Source organism: Accipiter gentilis, chromosome Z (assembly GCF_929443795.1).
Source record: "Accipiter gentilis chromosome Z, bAccGen1.1, whole genome shotgun sequence".
Lineage (NCBI taxonomy): Eukaryota > Metazoa > Chordata > Aves > Accipitriformes > Accipitridae > Astur > Astur gentilis.
The window spans coordinates 44,311,179-44,331,935 of NC_064919.1; the positions used below are offsets into that span (position 1 = coordinate 44,311,179).

Consider the following 20,757-nt stretch of genomic DNA (forward strand, 5'->3'; position numbering starts at 1 on the left):
AACCTGATCTCCCTGTGCAAATTGCTCTTCTTTTTTATCTACAGCTTAAGTTTCTGTTCTGGGTTTTGTTTTGTTTTGTTTTGTTTTCGTAGGCATTTAGAAAAGAAGTATGATAAAGCCTGTGAATTTTGCAAGAAACATAAAACCAGAATTCACTATGTGATCTATGGAATTTTAATAACAGGTACAGTATATTACATACAGGGTTCCTGAAGCCTTATTTATTTACCTATATGAGATTATAGACTGTGCCTGTCTTCTGTTTGACACAAAAACTCTTGACTGTCCTAAAGAATGCATTTGAAAGGAGGTAAAAGTGAATTAAGTCCCAGAGAAAGCTCCAGATTGCAAAACCTCCACTCATTCCCAAACTTAACAAATCCATAGATCTTGCTACACTGCTCCTCTAGCATGTTTCAACACTGACCAGCAGTTACATTTGGGATAGAAAGGTGGTTCAGTCTTTGTGTCTACTCCATTACCAGCCCCCTCCAATAGGCCTGTTAAATTAGAGTTTTAGGAATTTGCCCAAACCCATGAAATCACAAAGACTCAGGCACCAACTTGGACTGAACTTAAGTCAGCAGGCTAGAAATTGAAGTTTTCTGTTCTGACCCATATCACTCGATATCCATAGCAAATGTTTACTAGAGGAAATGTGTTTTATGTCAGCATGCACTGCAAAGTCATTCAGATATTCTGCTTTGTCCCTTTCCTAATTAGCCAGTAGATTGGTTTGTTTCATTCCAGTTCACCAAGTTTCATTTTGAGATCCTCCTACTTGAACACTGAGAACATGTAGACCTAAAATATGTCTGTGATAGCCATCAGCATACCATAAAGATGTTATAAAAGGGCCACTTGCATGCTGAATATCCTGCCCACCTAGCATCAGCTTGTCTTGCTTTGTCATAGTACAGATATATCCTGGCTCAAGAAAGCAAGTGACTTCTAAGGATATATCAGGGTTTCAGACATTATTTCTATAAAAAAACCCTTGCCTTACAAAAATCAGTAGATCTTCCTTATTTGCCAGAGACAAAATCAGAATATTATTTAAAAGAACTGAGTATTTCATTGGCCAGCACATATTAACAATGAACCTGCCAAATGGCAAATCATTCCACAGCTAGTTTATGAAATAAAATACTTCTAAGCTTCCCAGTTACTTGAGAGGGCCATCAAATCAGGCAATTGACAAATGTTTCTAAGTGTTTCTTCTAGTTTTGTTGGATAAATTCATCCTCCTGTGAAAGAAGGAACAAGAGCCATTGCTCTTAATTCACAGTTTTTAGTGAAGCAGTTCTGTAGTTTAATTTTCCCAAGTGATTAACAAACATGTTTGATATGAACTTGGCTTGGCCAAAGTATATAACCTGCTTTGACAAGATGAAAGTCACCTTTCATATCAATGAGCATATCGTAAGTAACAACACTATCTTATGAAAGCAAAGTTTTTCAGTATTTAGGCCAAGAGTCAGAAAAGCACTTAAAAGATAAACACAGGCCTGACTTTAACCACATCCTTTAAATTTAAGATTTTATTGTTTTTAAAAAGACCAACCTAACAGACATGTATATTCTTGTTTCTGTGACAGCATACTTGGCAGTCGTTATTGCAGCCTGCAGCTTGAATTTTCAGAGAGCCTTGCCACTCTTTATCATCACTGTCCTAGCCATATTCTTCATCTGCTGGGATTTTTTAATAGCTAAGTATGAAGACAGAATTGCTGCATTCTTTTGCCCTGGAGAAAGATATCTGGAGAAACAGTGGTTTTGGCTGAAATGGTAAATATGAATTACTTCCTATTTATGCAGAACAACAAAGCATTAGTCAATTTACCCTTATAGTTTAATTTCGGCTGACACCCCCATAAGCACAAGGAAATGGATCGTACTAATTGCAATAATATCAAAGAATACGTACAGAATAATTAAACATTTTCCAGTTTCTAGGTGTCAGGCACACCTTTAAGATTGCAATACAATAGGTAGGCATAAAAAATCTTGACAGAAAGGGTAAAAAAATGCCTCAAATTGAGATAGGATAAGTTTGTGGTTGCAGGAGAACATGTTCACAGAAGTTCAGATGTGTTGTAGACTTCTGCATTCATTCTGCAAGCCAGAAAATGCCTCACTGTCACTTGTTCAGAGAGCTGTGAGGTTTGTAAAAAGCTTAACTCTAACATATGCAAAGTGCTAAAGACTGAAGTGTGTTATCTAGACACTACTTTTTCATGTATTCCCATAGCAATTCTTACTTGACCTTCAGGAATCAAAACATGCCAGCCACATTTAGTGTCATAATAAGATCATACAACCTTATTTGGGATGGTAGACATTCATCTGGTACATAAATGGTAGATACTTAGGCCTGGTAGATACTTATTTCAAGTATTCCTGAGCAGTTATCAGGAATATTTCAGTTATTCGTGGGAAAATGGTGAGCCAAAGGAGGCTCACAGACCAAAGAAAAGACCAAATGAAATCTCATTAAAAAGGAAAAGGAAATTGGGACATGCTTTCTATCTCAGCTGGGCCACCTTCTATCTGAGAGAGAAAGAACTCTAAGGAGGAGTCATTCTGGGTTCTGGAAGATGTCCCAACTTATTCTCAAGATTTTGATATTATTTTGCCACAGGACCAGGAATTTCTAAGAAAGATGCTATAAAGATTGTGATCCTTCTGCTCAGGAGCCACCTTAGAAAGCAGTCACACACAGGCACCTCCATTAGATGATCTGACAGCCTCTTTAGGGAAAGGAGCAAACAGAACAGGAGAGCCCTGATGAGCAGATGGAACAAGACAGGGGCAATAAGTGCTGGGCTGCAATCCTTAAATTGTACATATCACAGATTAAGTGCTTCACTGTAGGTCACGGGTTCCTCCAAGAGACAGAAAATCTCCTAGGTGTAGAAAGTGTTATTCAACATTGCAATGGCCAAGACATTTTGTGGACTTGGCCTGCAATATATTTAATCCAGGTCTAAAAATGGAATTTAGGTATCTACGTACCAGTAAAATCAGTGGAAGCTAAACAACTTTTAGACACAAGTAACATTAAAGAACTGTGTCTATGTTTAGTTTTCCCTACTGTAAATACGATGATGTATTTCCTTGCCTCTCAGGCTGTTGTTGTGATAGTTACCTTTAATATGCAAGCTGAACACGGTTCTGTGACACTGAGCACCATAGAAACACTGAACACAGATGTACACATGGCTTTTTTAATTGTTTCTGAGATAGCTAAAATTGTTGTGATTGAAAGTTCTTTTTCTAAGCAGACTATATTAGGTTACAAAGAAGTAAATAGTTTGTTATGTGCTCCTCAATAGCATGTGTTTCATGGGCCCACCACTTAAACAGCACAGTGCAATTCATAAAAAACACAGCCTGTCTTGCCCAAAGCTAAGAAAAGATTCAATGAAGACAGGAAAGAAAAAGGAGAGTGGAGTGAGAAAGGAGGGTATCTTCTCACACTTCATTTAATAGAAATAACACCCAGACAAGAATCATTCATGCTTTACTGGGTTTCCCCAAATTCTGGCTTTGGGGACATAGTTGGAAGACATTTCTTCTGGATGCCACCAAGGGATGTTATTGTCAGAGTTGCATCAGTAAAGGCAGGTTCCTTCTTGTGTAGAGCTACATGTTTCAGCTTAATACATTGCTCAGAGAGTTTATTCACAGGCAGAGTTGTAGATATTGTGGGGAGGGGAAGGGGAAGGAATATCTGGTCTTCTTCAGGATGTCATGCCTGACACTTTTTTTTCCCTAGGGTGTTGTATGCAGCTCTTATTATAGCTATCATCTGCTGGCTCATCTTTGACACAGCAAAACAGGGATCCCGCCAACTGATCTCCTTTGGTGGGCTTGTGCTGTATGTTCTCTTGATGTTTATCTTTTCCAAATATCCAAACAGAGTGAGTATTTAGTCCATGTTGGACCTTTTGGGGTTTTTTTTGTTCAATGTCTCAAAAGCTATTACCCTACCCTAGCACCAAGTTCAGTAAGAGTAACAGAAAACACATGAATATCAAAATTTAAACTTGCCAAAACCCAGTGATGTATTTAATTTCTGATGAAAGTAATTTTGTTCTGACATCTTGGGGAGCATGTGTCAGGCTGCACCAGAATCTCTTAGTATTCTGGGAGGCCACCGCCCATCCTTTGCTCCAGCCCTGGTACAGATTGGGATACTTTTGCTCCTGGAGCATTGGTGCAAGCTGAAGCAGGCCTGCTCCATGCTTCCCACCCACAGGAAGCTCTCTGCAGTTGTCAGGACATCACTGGCACTTATTTGAGGACACTCTCATCACATCAACACAAATAGCATGGAACTGGAGATGTGCTTCCCTCGTGTAGCTCTTAATCCCTCACGAGTTTGATTCCCACTGCACATGCAGCAGCTGAGTCCAAGCCGAGGTCCTTGCTTTTCACTAACCCACCTTCATAGACTTGTCAATGCCATTTATTTTAATTTAATAAGATGTCCACTCTGTACTGCTGTGATATTACAAAGGGGTTACTTCAGCCACCACAACTCCCACCTCAGCTTTTACCCCTGAGTGCAATAGCTACTGCACAGTGCATGCTTTCATCAGTCATGTATTAATCCATTGTCCAGGTCACCAAGATTCACCAACATTTTTTAAACACCCCTGCATCAGTGCTGAGACCTTCTTAACAGAACCTCCCCTCCCCCCCCCAGCAGAGACTAATGGACCTGCCGTTCCCCATCCTTTACAATTGCTGTTGTCTCCAACTGAGGTGAAAACTCATGTGCTCCTGTGCTCTCCCATGGGTCCTCATTACACCTAATTGGCTTGTGTTATTCAGATATCATCTGAATAAATTAGAGAGTGCCATCTCAGGTCTTTGCCTTGTAAATAATCAGATTCAACTTTCACAAAACAAAGTTGTTTTCTGAGGCAGCAGAAGAGAAATCTGCAGTGTACTGAAGAGGGACCGGTCACAGACAGCCACCGTTTTTCCTAACACTGCCTTTATGTCATATGAATCGCAGTATCTAACTATGAGTAGTTCTCAAGTATCAAAAGCATCCCTCTTTAAAGCTGGGGAACAGAAACAAAATTGAAATTACCAAAGCACACAAAAAAACCCTGTAGCAAAACCTCCTTATTCCCAGTCCAGTTACGTGAAGAATCTGCATGCTCAATTACATTTTTTTTAACGTTTCCATTCCAGTTTAAAAACAAAACAAAAAAAAAAAAAAGAAGAAGAAGAAGAATGTCTGCTACCCTCATTTATGTCTATTTCATCTATAAACTGTAGAACAGGGAGAATTATCTCTCCTTTTCCTACTACTTGGTTACTTGCAGTCTGTGATGGTGAAATGGGCATGTCCACACTTACCTAGCCAGGCTTTCAGCAGCTAGCTCAGATGGAGACATCCACATCGCAGAGCTCTCAAATTAGGAGAGGTGATTCAAGCTCCAAGTCTTGCACAACCTGTTTTGGCAGCTGCTCCTATCCTACCATGTAGTCAGACAGTACCCTTACATTATTGTAACAAACATCTAAAGTAAATTATTATTTATTTAAATAACAAGTGGTTTCTTTATTTTTATTTTTCTGTCCATCTAGGTTGCTTGGAGACCAGTATTTTCAGGAATAGGAATGCAGTTTATTCTTGGGCTTCTTATTCTGAGGACCGAAGTGGGGTTTGCTGTATTTAACTGGCTAGGCATTCAGATACAGGTAAGCTACTGGACAAAAAAATTATTTTTTGTATAAATTTCTGTCTTGAGACTCTCACATAACAGCTAGACAGTTCAAGGGTCTGTTTGCCCTGGATGTTTTCCTGTCTTGAGAAAAAACGAGTTCTTAGAAAGGTAATTGACTACCTGAATTAATTTCTTTTTTGTATAGTCCCACAAGACCATGTGGGACAGGCTGGTGAGTAATGGCCAAAGTGACCCTGTTTCTTAATGGCTTTACCATCCTTGGCCTGAAATTGTAACTTACATCTCCATTTTAAACTGTATCATTAATTGCATATGTTGGCATCATGAGTATAAATATGTACCACTGTATCAGAATTAAAAAATTAATTTTTTTAGGCTAGCTTTTGGTTACTCCTTTCAAAACTCATTAATTCAGCCATTAAATCTCCATTTTAAACTGTATCATTTTATCATTTACTGCACTTATTTGCATGAGAGGGAGTGTAGAAATGCACCACTGTATCAGGATTAAAAAAGAAATTCTTCTTTTAGTATAGCTTATGGCCTTTATTGTGTTGGATACTGCAGGAAAATATGCCCTATGTCCTTGCTGTTTATCTACGTACTCTGAAAGCAGCCTGCATTCTTGGCAGAGCAGAGCACAGACCCTCAGTTCAGCCAGACACTGTCAGTGAAGCCTGGACTCATACAGAGCAGAGCACAAGCTCCTTGGACCTCACCAGATCTCTGCAACACAGCTAGCAATATTTGCTTAGTTTTTGGCAAGGACCTGAAGCTTATGTCTAACTTTCTTTGCTTTCTGTCCCTAGACCTTTCTGGAGTACTCTGACACAGGTGCTAAGTTTGTGTTCGGTGAGAAATATATGAATCATTTCTTTGCTTTTAAGGTAAGTCAGGTTTTATATATGCTGTATGTGGCAGATAGACAACAGAAAAAGGAACAGTATGGCTGGGAAATAAATTCATTGTATGTCTTGTGATATCAGTGCAGTGACCAGAGAAATCAGCTAAGAAGTAAACTATTCCTTACTGTGTGACACTCCAAACAGAAAATTTGGGAACCCCACATAAAGCCCTTCATTTACTGCTGTACACTGGGTTAGGTTACACTTATTTAGTCTAAGTATAACAACATATAATACAAGTAGATAGGATTTGGGGATATGGTTCTACAAGGAATAGGTTAAAAGGCTCCTACGGGGTCACTGAAAGAAATATTACCTCCAGCCTATCTTCCCCACCTCTCCACAAGTAAAGGTGCTGTGCTGTGCTGTGCTGTTCTATCCCAAACTGCTGTGCAGACCACTGCCTCAGAGACATCACCCCTGTAGAAGTGGAAAGCCTAGATATACACTTAAACCAGGTAGAAGGGGTAGAAGCTGCCCATGCATAAGCGGGAAGAATTACATGACATTATTATTACATTAATAAGATCCCAGGGAGATTTCACAGCTCTCCTTTACAGACCTTGTCGGGAAGCTTGTCGGAATACAGCTTACGTGCTCTGTGCTCTCTAACACGCACCAGCATCCTGTCTGGTTTTGCTCACACACATAGCCCATGCCATAATACATGCTAAGGCTGGAATCAAGAACATAAAAAGCAAAAAAAAAAAACCCCAAACCCCAACCATGAGAAATGTATCAGGACGTTCTCAGAGATCATTCTTCTATCTGGTATTTCAGACACCTGACCATGGGCTTACACACCTTTTATCTTTTTTTCTTCTGGAGGTGATATTCCAAGCTGGATATTCTTCACACTTAGCTCTTTCACTATTTAAGAAAGAAGATGCTACATGTAAAATATGCTGCTAATAAGAATAGTCAGAACATCTTTGAGGGGGAAAAAAAATGAAGCATTTTATGAAGAAATATAAACTATATTTTAATTGCAGTATTTTTGTATGTTTTGTTTCACTTTCCAGTGCCCTCTGACCTTTACTCTATTGAGCACTTATATGACAATTTGCATTCACAATTACAAATTTTGGAGATGAAATGGTTTTAATGCCCACCCCCAATGCTATTTTTCCTGTGTTTTTCCACAATGCCTTATGAATATTATTTTTTTCAAGGTGCTTTTTAATGCCTCAGTGCTGATGCAAAATACTTTGCTGACTAAAGCCATAATCAGGGATCAGACAGTCGAAAATTTGCTTCTGTGTATGCACACATCCATCAGTCTTATTCTATGGGATAAGACAGCAGAAGACATGTGGAGTTTCTAGAAGAGGATAACAGGGATCAGTAGGTTATTTTCACACTGAAAAACAAGAAAGCAAAACCCATGAGTTGATTTTCAGAGCTGCATATGTCTTGGTATAGGAGTATATATGGTAAACAGAGTGGCAGACAAGTGCACAGCAGCACCAAAACATGCTCCATCTGGTCCTTCTGTAGAAAGTGATTTCTCTTCGCCAACATCAGTGACAGCCAGCCTATTCTCCCTTGAAATGCTTGTCATTTATTTAGAGATTAAGATGGTCAAAAGTGCTTTTTTGTGTCTTTCAGATATTTTATGAGGTTTGCATGTAGTGCTGAGCTGTCCAAATCTTGCCCCTAGATATTTCAAAGTGCCCTCCAAAAGAGAAACAGCTCAATCTTGCCTTCACTCTTGAGAGAGAGTAGAGAAGTGGTAGGGTATGTCTTCACAGAAAACTGTCAGAGCCCAATTGTATCCATACTGCATCCTTAGTAGTATGCAGGGACAGCTCAGTTTTCTGCTAACTTGGACACAGTTACCAGATCAGACACATCCCTTGTGTGCACCCACTGGGCATTCTGACCAGTCCCACTACAGCCTTTAAGCACACAGTTTTGGAAGCACTGATTAGTCATAAATACATGCATTTGCATGCATAAACTGGGTTATTTTAAATGCATATTTATGTATGTAGATGCAAAGTTTCAGAGTTCTGAAAAAAACACTTGCCCACATAAACAAGCACCCAAATACTTAAGTAGTTAGAAAAAACCTCTTAGTACTAAGTCATCTATCCTGTTGACTATGAAAGGCAAAGTTTGCTTCGAGCAAGTGGGAAATGAGACTTCTGTTATATCAGTAGCTTCCTTTTTATGCCAGGAGGATTATGGCTCCCTGAGAAAGGCTACTTTGAAGGTCAGGCTTTAGGAGTGTCTGAAAACAGGATGTTCCTTAAACATCAGTAGCAACTTCTCCTTTAAAGAAACATAAGGAAAAACCTGAACATCAAGCCACAAATGGGAGAGGAGTTGTGAGCAGCCAACAATTTCAACTCTCTGCACTGCATGTAGCATAGGCAATAATGATGATCCGGAAAGTAGCTCTTTAGTAAGGTCAAACCATATTCCAGAATTTATAATAAATATGAAATTACCCAGTTTATAAAAAATACAAATTAAAGAATTTATTTTCTTAGAGGTTATATTATGGGAAGAATTAACTGCAACAATTGTAGGCCACATAAATGTAATTCTAAAGAGCTCTTTGGTACAAATTCTCCATTGAATTATTGTGGGATTTTTCAGAGTTCTTGTTAAATTTATTCATCAGTTAAAACTTGACTGTTTAAAGATATGTAGTATGTATAACTATACGTACTGGAGACTAAATTTCCACACGAGTTTGTACACAGATAGAAATATAATTCTAATAGTTTAACCATGCAGTATAATTACACTGCAGGACCCATCCACTCCTCCCATATGGAAACAGGCTAGCCCTTTTTGAGGAGTAGGTCCATATGACTGAGGTCCATATGACTTCCCTGTCATACTTACTTTTGCAGCTCTCCCCCCACTTTTCTCAGAGTTGACAACTGTCTCTACCTACAGGCTATAATGGTGTGTGTATATCCAAATTAAACTGGTGAATTTTTTAATGGCAGAAGCAAGTTGGAGACAATCTCTTTGTCACTTCTTGTTCAGAGTACCCACATCTTTGAAGCAGACTCTGGCACTCAGAGGGTAAGGGCACTGCAGCAAAAAGAGGGAACTGGAAGTCCATGAGACAGAAGAATGAGGTTTAAGAGCTTTTCTTTTCTTAGGGGCAATTTCATGCAATCAGTGCATGTTCTTTGAAAAAAACAAAGGGGACTCTTGACCTTTTATTTCCAAATACATTTCACATTTAACCATAAAAGGAAACACTGCCAGTTAAGGCTGGTGTTCCACCATGACCTTCCCCTGCTGTGCAGATCTTCTTACACACGTAGGGTGTGCGACAGCCCCATAGTTACAGAGGGAAGCTGTTCTCAGACTCCTTGGATCATCCCCATGCCCCCTTTTTTCCTAAGTCCTGCTTCTGAGTACATATGACTGTGCCCCGATCCCCTAGCCTTCCAGACCCTTCCTCAAATACAAAGGTTTGCATAGTCTGTTCCCCTCCTCATCTCCCCAGATCCTGTACCCGCAGCTCCAGCAAGGCTGGGCTCCTTCCACCCCCCCCAGACCTGCTCCTAGCCTGGGCTCCCTTTGCCCTCCGAGTGCTTCGCCAGGTGCCTGACCCTGGAGCACCACCAGAGCTTTCCGCTCCCTCTCCCATGCCCCTGCACAGCTCTTTGCCATCGAGGTACTGCCTGGACATACAAGCCCTGCTACCCAAGCCCTAAGACCCACGGAAAGAGCCCTCTGATGTTATTGACCCCGTGTCACCTACTCCCCTGGTTTTGGCACTGCAAAGAGGGGGAAGGAGAGGATGGGGAGCAGAAGACAGTCCTGCATCAGTTTCCACATCTTGTCCCACCCGCAATGTGCAACCCACGTGGGCCCAGCACAAAGGCAAAACTCCTCTCAGGGCTGGTGGAGAGGACGTGGTTCCTCTATATAGGCATGGGACAGAAGGAGTTTTCCTGAGGCTGTTCTCTCTCCCAACTTTCAAAACCACTGACTTAACACTCCAGTGTATTAACACCGTGGGGAGCCTTTTTGTAAAAAAGTTCTGGTTTTTTTCAGTTGAACTGGTTGTTTCATGTTTCAAGTGCTTTTCACTGCATTTATCTCTGCAGACAACACAACTGAAACCCCACCGCAATGCCATGTGTTGCAAGTAGCTTATTAACATTCTGCTTATTTTAGAGTAATAATTTGCCAGTACTTCCCACGTGATATTGTTATGCCTTAGATAAAAGCTGGTCTGGACATGATAAATCATTACAATTACTTGTAATTAAATGGTTGCTACGCTTTTCTGATGAAGATGTAACATAACAGATACCACATTAAGTCACTGGGGATTAAGGCAGGAAGGTTTAGTTATAAAGTAGTCCTCAACTTCTTTATGCAGTCAAGGCACAAATGATCACAACTGGAAAACAAACTCCCTGTTTTGTAAAGACAAATGTTTCATCCAAGAAATGCCTGCAACCGCAAAAATGGAAAAACATGTTTTAAAGTTATTTAAGCTGTTTTCAGATGAATGTGCACAAGAAACTTGTCAAAAGGTGCCAGCTGCCACCCAGCATACGCACAACATTGTCTTCTCACTCCTTCAGCTAAAACCAAACCACAGCTCTCAAACTGCAGAGCTTTTCTCATCCATTTGGAGTAAAAGACAAGAGGACACTTGCTTATGGTTTTTACCATCCAGTACAGACAGCTGACCTTTGTATGTCTGCCCACAGCCTCTCCAGACCTATTTCCCTACGGGCATGGCAGTGGTCCCTACTTGTGCTAGAGTATGAAGTTGCCTGGAAGCCAGATGCCTTTCTGGCTAGCACACGCTTAGGAACAGGGAGGTGAAATGGCAGGAGAAAATAAGGCAGGGGAGAAAGGTGTTACTTTTACTGAACTAAACTTTCTGCTATCGCTGCATGGCAAACCACCCCTAAAGGATTGCTAAAAGGATCAGAGAATCAAACTCGAGAAAGCAGCCTCATGTTAACTTTGTTGAAGAGCACAACGATATCTGTGAATTGCACTCTGTCTTTTCAGTGAAAGTTTCTGATCATCTAAATTGAGTTTCCAAACCTTTATCAAAATTGCTGATAGTACTAACTCTCCTCTAGAAAGCCACAGCTTCTATTTACTGAAAAGGCCTGAACTAACACAGTGTTTTGTTCTTTTTTGTTCTGTTCCTTGCTTTTATTTATAATGCAGTATGCCCTCAGTTGAACACACATAAAAGATTCTTAGTGTTAGTGGTGCTGTTTTAACTGTAACTAATCTGCCTGCCTAATTTTGAGCCTTTTGGGGGGAATTTTTCTTCCTGTTGTACACTAGCATAGAAATGCTGAGATCCTGTGTATTTAACATACTTAAGAATCAAGTGATATTAGTTTTATTTAGGATGAAAAAACAACACATTTAATAACCCCTCAGACAGTGGGTTAGGCATTCATACATTTCTTTTAAATTATATGTTTAAGGAAAACATTTTTCCTTCTGTATTCACTGAAATGTACTTATATTCACTTCTTATATTTAATAAATACACACCTATGAATTTGTTTTTAAACAGATTCTGTCTCTGTATACAGTTACAGAGCTCTTGAATACTCCACGTTATCATAATCAATGCTACAAATAAAGCAGAATAAAAGAGGTTTTTCTACAGTGTGCTATTAAAAGGCAGCTACACAGTATGGGTTTTCTAAGGAAGCTGCCCTTGATTCTGTGAAATCAAATCAGCTACAACCGCAATCAAAATCTCTTCGACTTCTGCTTATATAGCAGTCTAAACTGTGGTTTTTAAACACAGACACAGAGAAGTTGAGCTCTGAATTCTGCACCACAGTCCCATTGTATATATTTCTGTTCACTGTTTTCAAAGTCTACAGATGTACATATCCAAGTCTTTGTAGATGCCATTGCCCAGTAAATGTTTGAGCTGGCTTAAACATGGCTATAAACTAATGCATATCATGTTAAACCAGACAGTTTTGAAACTGTCGCAGTCCTGTTAGAAAACTATATAGCTACATGAAAAATAGTTAATTCCACCACAAACATAAACAACAAGTCTAGAAGGTTAAAAATTGTACAGCATAAGTGTAAACTTAATGATGACTTTTCAATATCTCTAAGTATATCTCCAAAAACACGAGCCTCTTTTTCAAAAATTAAATGGCCTACAGAATCAAGGAAAGGAAAATCACTCTAGAAGTGTTAATGATTTTGTGTCTCCAAATCAGGTCCTGCCAATTGTGGTTTTCTTCAGCACAGTAATGTCTATGCTTTACCATATTGGATTCATGCAGTGGCTCATTGGAAAGGTATGAATTTTTGCCAGTAGATATTCATTTGCCTAGTGTGGGAGACTACTTGCACACATGCAGCCAAAATGTAGCATTGGCCCAGACCAAGTTGCTTAGGGGTAGGCATATGAAAAGTAGTTTTTTATTTTTAACCTAGAAATAGTTCCAAATGTTACCACTGTAAAATCCTAACTGGCATCATGTAGCACACTTTCCTCCCCGCAACCTGGTTTTATTGCTAACATCATAGTAATGGTTAGATTTGCCTGGCTAGTTTTAGTGTTCCTGTGTTTAGATGCCATACTTGGCATCTTCCTTTCTGCCTGGCCCTTTCCCAGCCCCCAAAGTGCAGGAGGGAGCTTACATCCCAGACAGTGGATTTCTGCTTCCTACTAAGCATTGCAGTAGCAATTGTGTATACCTTCCTATCACAGATCCCCAGATAAGAGCAAGTCCACAAAAGTCCATTTTCTGCCCTGTCCACCCAGTGTACTTAACATATGAGGGAAAAGATCTTCCTGCATGGTGGTAGTTAAACCTTATTTGAAGATAGTTTTAAAAAGTCCTTTGTCCTTCTCATTCACAGAATTGTTACATAAACACCACAAACTTCACCTAGCTGAAATACTGTGCTAAAATTTCTATGAGGCATTTTTAGCCTTACTCTAAATTTCACCTTTTTTTATCTTCTTATGATCTAAGTCCTTTTGACAGATACATAAGTGGTAAGGACACATCAAAATACCTGCTTTGATTAATTTAGTTTAACAATTTAGTGCCCAGGAGGAGCTTGGGGTATTCTCCATTCTGTTAAATTATTCCTCCTCTGGCTTTTTTTCAACATACTACTATTAAATGAATGTCCCATATCTTGAAGCTGAAATCATTAACTCAGGAAATATTGTAAGGTGTCTCAGAACTTTTACATTGACATGATTAATTCAACAAGTGCATGGAACAGGCAGGCCAATGTGTTTTGTTGTTTATTTCTTTTAATCATTTTAGGTTGGTTGGATAATGCAAATTTTCATGGGGACAACTCCTGTTGAGTCTCTGGTAGCTGCGGGTAACATATTTGTCGGACAGGTGAGTTGGACCATAGAAAAACATGCTAGCACAGGACTACCTAGTATTGTGAAATATTGCTGCTCAGCGAGCATCTGTGTATAAAAAAATCATCATTTCATATGAAGCTAGGACTCCAATATAGCAGGACAAGTGGTTGATTTCCAGAATTCCAATACGTTCATATGTCAGCAGTGATGCACAGTGGGGTGGGTTTTGGAAACTGTATGTTTTCCCAACAGAAAGTCAAGCATAAATGTAGGTCATAGGTCTCTCTTAAAAAGACTGCCAGACTACTCCGAGGCTGTGAGGAAATAACAATTTCAGGTTTTTTTCAATTGAAAAGGCAAATGGGGTGAAAAGAGGGCATATGGGTCAGGCAAGGGCAAGAGAGACAGACAATGCAGAAAACTGAGATCCAGGGCTGGCTGTGCAAGGCCTTAGCCACAACAGCATGGGACAGTCTACCAGCCTACTTTAATGGGAAATCCATTAAACCTGCACTACAGCAGTGTCTGTCCCAGGCTTCAGAGCAATGTGGAAAGATGACCAAGTAGCATCCAAGCCCAAAAGCGACATTAGCATATCAGTTATTTAGTAGTGGTGCATCACTATATCCCAGTGCTTCAAGATTTAAACAAGTACCTCTTCATGACACTGCCTCCAGCATATGCTTGCACATATGCCAGAGGGGCTGGGAGCTTTAAGCTGCCCATAGTGGCTAGTACACATTTCCCTTGACACACAGCCTTACCTGTGCTGTCCCTAACTCACTCAGAATTGGATTAGGATTTCTTGGCAGTTTCATTGGACCTTTGGGGCAGACATCAAACCAGCAAACATTGTCTTCAGACAAGATGGATGTTGGTACAATTTTCCTTCTTAGGGTAAAAACCCCCCAGCCTATTAATATTCAGAGCACTCATTAGCGCTAAGATTAATTAGTCAAAGACACCTAACAAAGTGTGATGCAGCCACTTGTTTTTCTGCCCTGTTAATAAAATAAACCTCTGCGGGTTTATTAGGAGGTTCTTAATTTGATAGTTGTTTTTCACTTCCAGACAGAGTCTCCTCTCCTGGTACGGCCCTACTTACCATACATCACCAGATCTGAACTCCATGCAGTCATGACAGCAGGATTCTCAACTATTGCTGGAAGTGTCTTAGGAGCATATATTTCTTTTGGGGTAAGATGGGGAAAGAGAACTGGATAATACACTGTTGACCTGAAATCAAGTCAGTATAGAAGCCCAGCTAAAATGCTTTGGAATTATACCTGAGTCATTCCCATCTTTTTTTTTTTTTCTTTTTTTTTTTTCTTTTTTTTTCTCTTTTTTTTTTTCTTTTTTTTTTCCTGAAAGAATTAACCACAAAAATCCCCTGTATTCTGACAGTAAAAAGGATACCAAGATCTGACCTTCAAGATACTGTTAAGTAGCACAAACACCTACCTAAGTAATGCAGAGAGACTTCCTGCCATAGCTGCATGGAAATGACTGATTTGAATACCTTCCTACAGTCCAGATGAACTGACATGTGGAATATACTAATTAACTGATCAACCCTCCCACTTCTGTGGCAGTGATATAGATAAAGTCCTTCAGGAACTGTTGCTAGCCATATGACCCTAAAGACCTGACTTGTGACTGAGGTTCTAGTGATGCTGTACAAACATGGGTAGTAAACATCTTATCTGCTAAGGGGCTGGCAACACAAAGGCAGAAGAACAGGTGTGGTTTATGATCAGAGTCACTGTGGGATGTTTGATAAATATATTAGTTCCATATATGAATAAAATACAGTGGAGAGGCAGAGGTAAGAAGGGATTATTGGCCAAAAAGACCGAGAGAGTAAGAGAAGAAAAGGACAGATGGAAATACTGTGCAAGTTAGCAAAGAAGTTGTTTTGTGTAGAAATTTGTGGAAGAAGGGTTGAAAGAGGAATCGAAGACTTTCTGTTAGGTCATGTAAATTTTTTTTTTTTTTTTTTAAACACAACTTCAAGGGACAAAAACACTTTTCTGCCACTACAGGGCATGCAGGGGGTGTAAAGGAAGGCTGGCTGGCTCTCAGTCACCTGCTCACCTGCTACGCCCAGCTACACTTGATGGATCTGGCTTTTTGTTGTTTCTTTTGCCTTCTGCCTTGCCACTGGAAAGGAGTGAAGCAGTTTGCCTCTTGGAAAGATTACTGCATACTTTCCACTACTTAGACTTTTCCTGTCTCCAGTTGGCTTTTCTCCTGTATTGCTCATTCTCTTCCTTATGAGCAATATGAACTTTTTAATGACCCCCTGTAGAAAAATCATCCAAGCATCTAACCATTTTAATTGCTTTTCTCTATGTTTGTGCATGATGTAGTTATCACAGCATATTTTCTGTCACACGGAATTCTAGGTTTCCGCCTCCCACCTACTGACTGCTTCTGTCATGTCAGCACCAGCATCATTAGCCACCTCCAAACTATTCTGGCCTGAAACTGAAAAGCCAAGACTAACTCTGAGGGGTGGCCTACAAATGGCAAAAGGGTAAGCTGATCTAGGCTCTATTGAATAGTAACCCCTATGCAAAAATGGAGTTTGGAAAAATAACTCCTCACACATAAGCTTTAGGGGTAGTACTTGATAGATGTGCAATCAATAAATTAATTACACACCAATATACCCCAAGTGAGTAGTTTGTGCATTCAGGTGCAGCATGGCCTATTACAACATGTGGTGGTATCACTACCCATTGGGATAGGCACAGAGACAACAAGGACCTGGGCCAGACAGTAAACTCTCCAGAGAAAGAGGGAAATGCCTACCTGAGGTGAGCCACCAAGAGGTTTTTCCATTCACTCTGTTGCTCTTTGCTTTGTAATAAATCTGTAAATGCAAACATACAAAAGCAAAAGTGGAGCAATCATTTCAACAATGACAGCAGTGAACTTGTTGCCCATCTTCAGGGACACTCACTTGCCTTGAGAACAACAGGCAAAGGAAAAAGGTTTGTAAGGAGCTGTTCATGAATAGATGGGGCAAGGGGTGCCTGAAAGAAGAGCAATGCCCACTCCCCCATCCCAGTGGAGCCACAGGCAGTCACAGTATGGAGACCTGATCCAGATTGTGCCTAACCCTGAATGTGCCAGAATTCATCCTCAGGGCAACAAAAGCATACCCTCCCACTGGCTCCCATGAGGATCAAGAGCAAAAACCTACTCCACCTCATCCTTTTTTTCCCTATGAGTGAACAAACAGCGTCAGTAGTAGTTTTCTAATCAAGTGCATGTAACTTTTAGTTCTGTGATTTGTTCTTGAATTAAAAAATGTTAACACTCTGGTTTTCTTTACATTGATAAAGTGAATCAAAGAACTTGCTGGAAGCAGCCAGTCAAGGTGCCTCTACCTCCATCCTGCTGGTAGCAAACATTGTCGTGAATCTGATCTCCTTCCTTGCCCTGCTGGCTTTCCTTGACTCAGCCCTCTCTTGGGTGGGCAATCTGTTTGACTATCCACAGCTGAACTTTGAGGTATGGTCTCCATGTCCTTCATGCAGCTTATATACATGCATAATTTGTCTTTCTCAAATTAAGTGCCTGTGTGGTTTTGTTGGGGGTGGTGGTGGTGTGTGTGATTATTTTTAATATGATCTAGAAATGTGTATTTTTACGTGCATATTCTTGAAAAAAAAAAGTCTTTACAGCCAAAGGAAAATTGTTGCCATGTAAATATTTCTGTATCCATTAGTCCATGTGTACCTTCCCTCTGTGGTGTTCTTGTTAACTAGCAGAGTATGTTTACAGAGCATTGTATGCTAATACCTGCCTCCTCTGACAGGGCAGTGCAGCAGATCTGTTGGGATTACACACTTGCCAGGCCATTAACATATTCTCCAGCTAAACATTAAAGTGGCTTTAGCTTCAGAGCCCCGACAAGCTCTTAATGCTCCGTAACTTCACTTAGACAAGGACACTGGGGCAAGTCTGAACCCACACCTACTCAATACCCATTAGTTCTGAACACAATTACACTGTAAAACTGCACCCAAATCATTCAGCTGAGGAAACAGGTTTTAAACAGGATTTCTTTTTTAACCTAGGTCAATACCTCATTTTTTGACCCAGTGCAACCATCTTGGTTCAATGGTTTTGAACTCTTTGTTTTGCAAGCTCCTGATAAAAGTCCTGTGTGAACCAAGGATGTAACATTGCAATAAAGTGCTGCAGAATTGAATAGGCAGTCAGTCATAGCAGATGTGGCTTCAGCAATATTAAGATGTTACCCTGTGCAGCTTCCATACGTTATCCCACTGCACAGACACCCATAGCAAAGGAAAGGCACAAGTATGCATACCTCAGCCACATTCATGTGCAAAGGCTGGTATTTTAATAACTGCTAGATGGAGTAAGATTTGGACAGACAGATAACCCACAAGGAGTGGAGACCCACAGACATGCTGCATTCAGCCATCCATCCCTTTTGAGAGGCACTAACTTCCAGCCTTTTGTGGGCAGAGAAACCAAACAGGAATAGTAACTGCTTAAACACCTCAGTTACATTCATTAAGGACAACCTGACAAAGCCCTTTCACAGCTGGAGCTATTTTCTCTCTTATATAAAAATCAGCGATACTGTGATATGGAATTTTTTTAAAAATTTGCATAGAACTTGTAAAGCTAAGCAAAAACGTACAGCTTTAATTATGTCAGATACACAACTTTTATGCAGAGACAAGTCGTTTGTTTACACCAGTTGGAGTCCAATAACCTGGTAATTAAGCATGTTCATTAACACACTTGATTTAATCAGCAGAAGAACTAGACTTCTCAATTCTTTTATCAACTCTTTTAACTCAACCCCCAGTCTTTGCTTCAAACACTGTGCCCAATCTGAAGCCATTGTGGGGGGAAAAAAGGCACAGAAACTTGTTTTACCTTAGGTGTAAAATCAGGGACATAGCTAATTATTTTGTTTTATCTAGATTTTGGGTTAGTCTTTTAAAAATTACTCAGGCATACTGCACTCCTAAAACTGCTGTCTCCCAGACATGTTGGCAGTAAGAATTCAAGACCAATTTTCCTCTGCTGATATAAAGCCATCCTTATTTTAAATTTAGAGAACTTACAGCATGCCATTGTTCTTTGACCAACCATATTTTTTGACCTGCTTTGTCTTACATATTTTGCAGAACATTTGTGCTTATGTCTTCATGCCATTCTCTTTCATGATGGGGGTAGACTGGGAAGACAGTTTTATTGTTGGTGGACTACTAGGTTATAAAACTTTCTTCAATGAATTCGTGGCTTATGAGCGCCTCTCAAAACTGATTCACAACAGAAAAAAGGGTGGAAGCATGTACATTGATGGTGTGAAACAGTATATGACTGTAAGTAACATTTTCTATTCTACAGATTTATTGGATCTAATGCTTTTCTGCTGAAACTCAACTTATTTTTTAATAAGGGCATAAAGAGATAATGGTTGCATATTACCCTAAAGCGTGTCTTTCAGTGACAGAGTTCAATTTTGAAAATTAAGCATTGCTTTGTGAGGCTGCTGTGACTATCATCACACTAGCTATCTCAAACAAGCATAGCAAAAGGAAGGCATAGTTTTGGGGAACATGCAATGTCCCACGGGACACTGCACTTAAGATGAAGGCTGCCTTGAAGGTGAGTTTCTTCTTACCTCATTCTTAGCTAGCACTTCCCTATGAGATACTATCCCAAGAAAATCCTGGGCAAGAACTGGAGGATTCAGTGGAGGATACAATGCACTGAGGAAGAAACCTATAGGGTGGCAATACAAAGGGCGTCCTACTTGTGTGCACACGGGCAAAGAGCATGCAGTGATGAAGGCTGACCTTTGCAGCCATGACTGCTCCCCCGTGCGACATCCACATGCACAGCCTGTGCTGAATTTGTCCGCATTCTAAGCACAGGCAAAGAAAACCATAATATCTGGCTTTACACCTGCACTGGACTTTCTTCCTCAAATCAAAACAAATTGTTACTGTAGAGTACCCTTAATTAGGAAGCATCCTTTTGTACAGCTTTTATTCTTCATTTAATCTGGTGTGATGCTGTGGACACCTGCCTTACATACAAAACTGCAAACGTTCCTGACCACTTGTGTTTCTTATTACAAGTACATATTTCACAAGTGGCGGTAGAAAGCCAGGTGGTCTGATCAAATACTCACATGTTTACTCACATGTTTGCCTAAGCATCCATCACCAATGTTCCTGGAACTCCTGGAAATGGGATCCTGGGCTAGGTGGACCTTTGATCTGCCCTACTATCATCATGCTATGTTCTAGAAGGGGAATATGGCTCTGAACTTCTGAATGAGTGAATAGGGTTTTTTTTAATCCAGGAGTCAACCTTAAAATGCGGACCCCATCAACCATATTCCACCTTTTTTTCTTTTTTTTTTTTTTTTTTTTTTTTGTTTTAGTAAGATGTCATACAGAACCTCCATGTTCACTTTTAATACCTATAAAGAGCTATATTAACTTCCATAGTAAAAAACTCTAAGATATAAAAATAATTTTGATTCATAACAGAAGTAAAAACTGCGCAGTAACCATTTTAATTATGGCACAACACTTCAGGTAAGAGTGCACTTGACTTCCACTTTTAATTTCTCTTCAGTTTCAGAACCCTCTAATACATCCAGGCACAGATATTCAATCAAAGCGAGCAAACAAGCTGTCTTCTGAACTCAGTAATAACAAGGCTTCCTGTTTTCAGAGTGAGGAAAGTGCAAATAAAAGCAGGGAAATCACAGTACACAAAGCCTTTTCTAGGAAAAGCAGGTAGAGTGGGTACT

The 20,757-nt window shown here is 40.0% G+C and overlaps 1 protein-coding gene across 1 annotated transcript in view; it reads left to right on the forward strand.

The window, feature by feature from the left end:
- SLC28A3 (solute carrier family 28 member 3) overlaps positions 1–20,757 on the forward strand; it is a 43,612-nt gene that overhangs the window by 17,205 nt on the left and 5,650 nt on the right. Inside the window, exons 3-13 of the mRNA XM_049795147.1 lie at positions 93–184; positions 1,599–1,788; positions 3,779–3,923; positions 5,608–5,721; positions 6,518–6,595; positions 12,820–12,900; positions 13,888–13,968; positions 15,009–15,134; positions 16,343–16,473; positions 17,288–17,456; positions 19,115–19,312. Coding sequence (XP_049651104.1) covers positions 93–184; positions 1,599–1,788; positions 3,779–3,923; positions 5,608–5,721; positions 6,518–6,595; positions 12,820–12,900; positions 13,888–13,968; positions 15,009–15,134; positions 16,343–16,473; positions 17,288–17,456; positions 19,115–19,312 — 1,405 coding nt within the window. The remainder of the gene's footprint in view (positions 1–92; positions 185–1,598; positions 1,789–3,778; positions 3,924–5,607; positions 5,722–6,517; positions 6,596–12,819; positions 12,901–13,887; positions 13,969–15,008; positions 15,135–16,342; positions 16,474–17,287; positions 17,457–19,114; positions 19,313–20,757) is intronic.